At 43.6% G+C, this 4,214-nt stretch overlaps 1 protein-coding gene across 1 annotated transcript; it reads right to left on the bottom strand.

Moving 5' to 3' along the window:
• Window positions 1-272: 272 nt before the first annotated feature.
• LOC112120690 (olfactory receptor 52N4-like) lies at window positions 273-1,211 on the bottom strand. The gene has a single exon (XM_024219822.2). It carries the CDS (start codon window positions 1,209-1,211, stop codon window positions 273-275), a length of 939 nt encoding a protein of 312 aa, XP_024075590.2.
• Window positions 1,212-4,214: the final 3,003 nt, after the last annotated feature.

Below are 4,214 nucleotides of genomic sequence, written 5' to 3' on the forward strand. Positions count from 1 at the left end.
TTAGAGAAAAGCCGAGTGACCTGTTGTCTGGGGTTAAGGGCTGATGGGTGACAATGAAAGAGGATGGGTGATGGTCAAAGAGAGGGAACATAGCAACAGAGAGCACAGTGCTTGGTGATGGAGTGCTAAGACATTAGATGAGAGAAATTTCTCAGACTGTGAACTTCCAAAGTGCTGAGCTCAGCCAAACTGCGACAGAGCATCCTTGATTAATGAGGAGGCATCCTTTCACCCTCTTGTCACACAGATTGTAAGTCAGTGGCCTCCGGCCATCACCTTCTGCAAGTGTATTTGCCCACTTTCTCACGAAGCTCTTGGGTTTTGACCCCATAAATGATGGGGTTGAGCATAGGAGGAACAAGTTGATAGAGGACGGACAAGATGATGCGACCATGGGGAGTGATGTCTCCATTCAACCGGATTGTCAGGATGCTGAAGAGGACGGGAGTATAAAACATCAGCATGACAAAGATGTGGGCTGTGCAAGTGTTGAGGGCTTTCTGGTGGGCTCTTTTGGAGGAGATTCTGAGGACGGCCCTAATGATGAGACCATAGGACAGGGCAATGAGCATCAGATCTGACCCCATGAGTAAAAATGGCATCACCAAGCTGTATGTCCTGTTGAATGTGATGTCCCCACACGATATCATTGCCACAAGCAACTGCTCACATTGTGTTTGGGGAATAATGTAGTTGTCACAGAATGGCAGCCTGCTCAGTGTCAGGGGTAGGGGCACCATGAAGAGTAAAGCTCTTACCAAAACTGCAAGCCCTAGCACAGCTATTCGTTCATTGGTGAGGATGGTGGCGTATCTCAAAGGATTACATATGGCAACATAGCGATCAAAGGCCATTATCATGAGAACAGCAGACTGCACAAAACCAACTGTGTGAAGGAAGAAAATCTGGGTGAGGCAGCCACCCATAGTAATGGCTTTCAAATTGAACCAAAATATACACAGTGCCTTTGGCATGATTGTACTAGACTTGGTGATGTCTGTGAGCGCCAGCATGCAGATCAGCAGGTACATCGGCTTGTGCAGGGTCTCCTCTTTGCCTACAACAAACAGAACCATGAAATTTCCCAACAGGCTGCTAATGTAGGAGGTAGCGAAAGGGATGGAAATCCAGACGTGGGCATCTTCCATGCCAGGGATGCCCATTAGGATAAATGTTGACGGGTCCGAGTGGGTGAGGTTCAAAGCTGCCATGAAGTCATCAATGCGTCAATTGGGCATAGAAATGCTCAATATACCTGTGAAGAGATAGGAGCACAGTTAGAGGGGTTACACGGTTTATACAGCAATTAGTAGGGTAAATATTTTATAGTTATTACCAATCTAGAAAAGGGAGGTTGATCAGTGAGGTGACAACATTTGAAGATGGCACCAGATTATTTAGGTCATAGTCAAGTACAGAGAAGTTCCCAGAGGGAGCTAATCAAGCCACATGAATGTGCAGCATGTTGGCAGATGAACTTTGATGGCAATAATTGCCCCGTGTATGCCCATTGGAGGGAAAATCTTGAATTATTCAAACACCTTACAAGGTTTCTAATTTAAATGTTTGCACTCAGGACAGGGATCTGGGTGTCATGGTACACAGCTCTGTGAAACCCTGCCCACAGTGCAAGCACAGACAGAAACTAAACAAAATATTGGGATCCAGGAGGAGTGTTATGGGGAATCATACAGAAAATACAGTGTCATGAGATCAGTCAGTCAATGTTTCACCCTCCTCTGGACTCCTCAGTGTAGTACTGGGCACCCTTCTCACATAGAATATTGCAGAAATAGAGGGTTTCAGGCAAGGGGAACAAGAATGATCAAGGGCCCGGGAAAACACTCATAAGGAGTGAGGTTGAAAAGACTGGGATTACCTTACAAAGGAGATGAAGAAGAGGGGATATGAGAAAAGTCTATAAAATACTGATTGGTAGAGAGTAGATCGAGAATGTGATCTCCCGTCTCATTACACATGTTTACAAGGACATTGGATTAAACTGAAACGTGGCAAATTCAAAACAGATAAAAACGAATTCTTTCTTCACTCAATGAATTAGGCTGAGGAACTCGTTGCCACAAGAGGTAGTTGAGGCCATGAGCTAAGCAAGACTCAGGAAGGTTTTGTCCTTTCACATGGACAGAGAGATATCCAGTTACAATAGTTAAGGCTAAATAAATATTTTGGAAAGCCTATATGCCAATGTGATTCAGGGCACAAACCAGTCTCTAGCTTTTAGACATTTGGGTGACACCCTCCTGATGGTGAAGTCACCTCCCCCATCCATCTACTGCTGTGTTTTTTACACATTCTTCTGCAACACCTGTGACTGTCACTGTCACAGAGAGGACACTGAACTAGATAGACCATAAGTTTGATCCACAATGCAGTTCCTATATTGGAAAGGGGCCACGTTTTCCCCATGGAAACAGACATTATCATAGAATCATAGATTATTAGGGTTGGAAGAGACCTCAGGAGTTCATCTAGTCCAATCCCCTGCTCAAAGCAGTACCAACAACAACTAAATCATCCCAGGCAAAGCTTTGTCAAGCCAGGCCTTAAAAACCTGTAAGGATGGAGATTCCACCACCTCCCTAGGTAACCCATCCCAGTGCTTCACCACCCTCCTAGTGAAATAGCGTTTCCTAATATCCAACCTAGATCATCCAATCCATACAGTTTTAACTTGCTGGCAAGTATACTGTGGGAGACCGTATCAAAATCTTTGCTAAAGTCAAGATATATCACATCCACCGCTTTCCCTATATCCACAGAACCAGCTATCTCATCATAGAAGGCAATCAGGTTGGTCAGGCATGACTTGCCCTTGGTGAATCCATGATGACTGTTCCCAATCACCTTCCCCTCCTTCAAGTGCTTCAAAATGGATTCCTTGAGTACCTGCTCCATTATTTTGCTAGGGACTGAAGTGAAGCTGACCGGTCTGTAGTTCCCCAGGTTCTGGGCTATGACTTTGTGCTGGGCTATGACTTAGTGCTCAACAGAATGGGCATGAAATGCACAAAGCTCTTGGTATTTAAGGCTACAGGCCTGCACCTCTGTTGCTTCCCTTGTTTCTTTTAGTGAGACAATTTCTTGCAGGCACCCAGCTTTGTCTGAGACATAAGTTAGTGGAGGTAACTGACAAGTGTAACAAAGACTCGTGTCAGCAACTCAGCCACTTATCCTCCTCATGCCTGAAAATTGATGAAGTTTGCAGATGACACAGAAATTCAGGGATTTTAAATAATGAAGAGGACAGGTCACTGATTCAGAGCAATCTGGATTGGTTGGTAAACTGGTCTGAAGCAAACAATATGTGTTCTAATATAGCTGTGTAGATATCTACATCTAGGAACAAAGAATGTAGGTGATGCTAACATGATGGGGGACTCTCGTGGGAAGCACAATGACTCTGAACAAGATTAGGGGGCTTGAAGGGATAATTAGTTAACATGAGCTCCCAGTGTGACCCTGCAGCCAAAAGAACCAATGTGATCCTTGGATCATAACCAGGGAAATCATAAGGAGAATTAGAGAAGTTATTTTACCTCTGTATTTGACATTGGTGTGACTGCTGCTGGAATCCTGTGTCCAGTTCTGATGTCCACCATCAAAGACGAGTGTAGATTCACTGAAGAGTGTTAAGAGAAGAGTCACAATTATTATTAAATGATCAGAAATCCTGCCTTATGATTTAAATCTATTTCTTTTATCAACAATGTCTAGGCGTTAACTTCTTAACAGTGTGTAAGTACCTACACAGGGAACCAATATGTAATATTAGGCTTTTCAGCATAACATGATCCACTGGTTGGAAGTTGAACTTAAAGAAATTCTGACTGGAGATAAGGCGTACATTTTTTAAATGGTGAGAGTAATTAACCATTGGAACAATTAACCAAGGATCTTCACGCATTCTTCATCACTGAGAATGTTTAAATAAAGGTTGGATGTTTCTCTAAAAGATCTGCTCTAGGAATAATTTTGGGGAAATTCTCAGCCCTGTGTTATAAAGACTAGATGATCACAATGATCCCTTCTGGCCTTTGAATCTATGAGCATGTCCCCAGGAGTCAGCTAGAGGCATTTTGGCTCCAAGATCGTACCTGATCATACTGAAGGCATTTTTTCTATTCATGACCCTGCTGAATTTAGCCTTGTGGGGAGAAACTCTCATGTGATTGTGGTGCCTTGGAAATGTTACA

Source organism: Terrapene carolina, unplaced genomic scaffold, assembly GCF_002925995.2.
Source record: "Terrapene carolina triunguis isolate 2854851 unplaced genomic scaffold, T_m_triunguis-2.0 Scaffold32565, whole genome shotgun sequence".
Taxonomy (NCBI): Eukaryota; Metazoa; Chordata; order Testudines; family Emydidae; genus Terrapene; species Terrapene triunguis.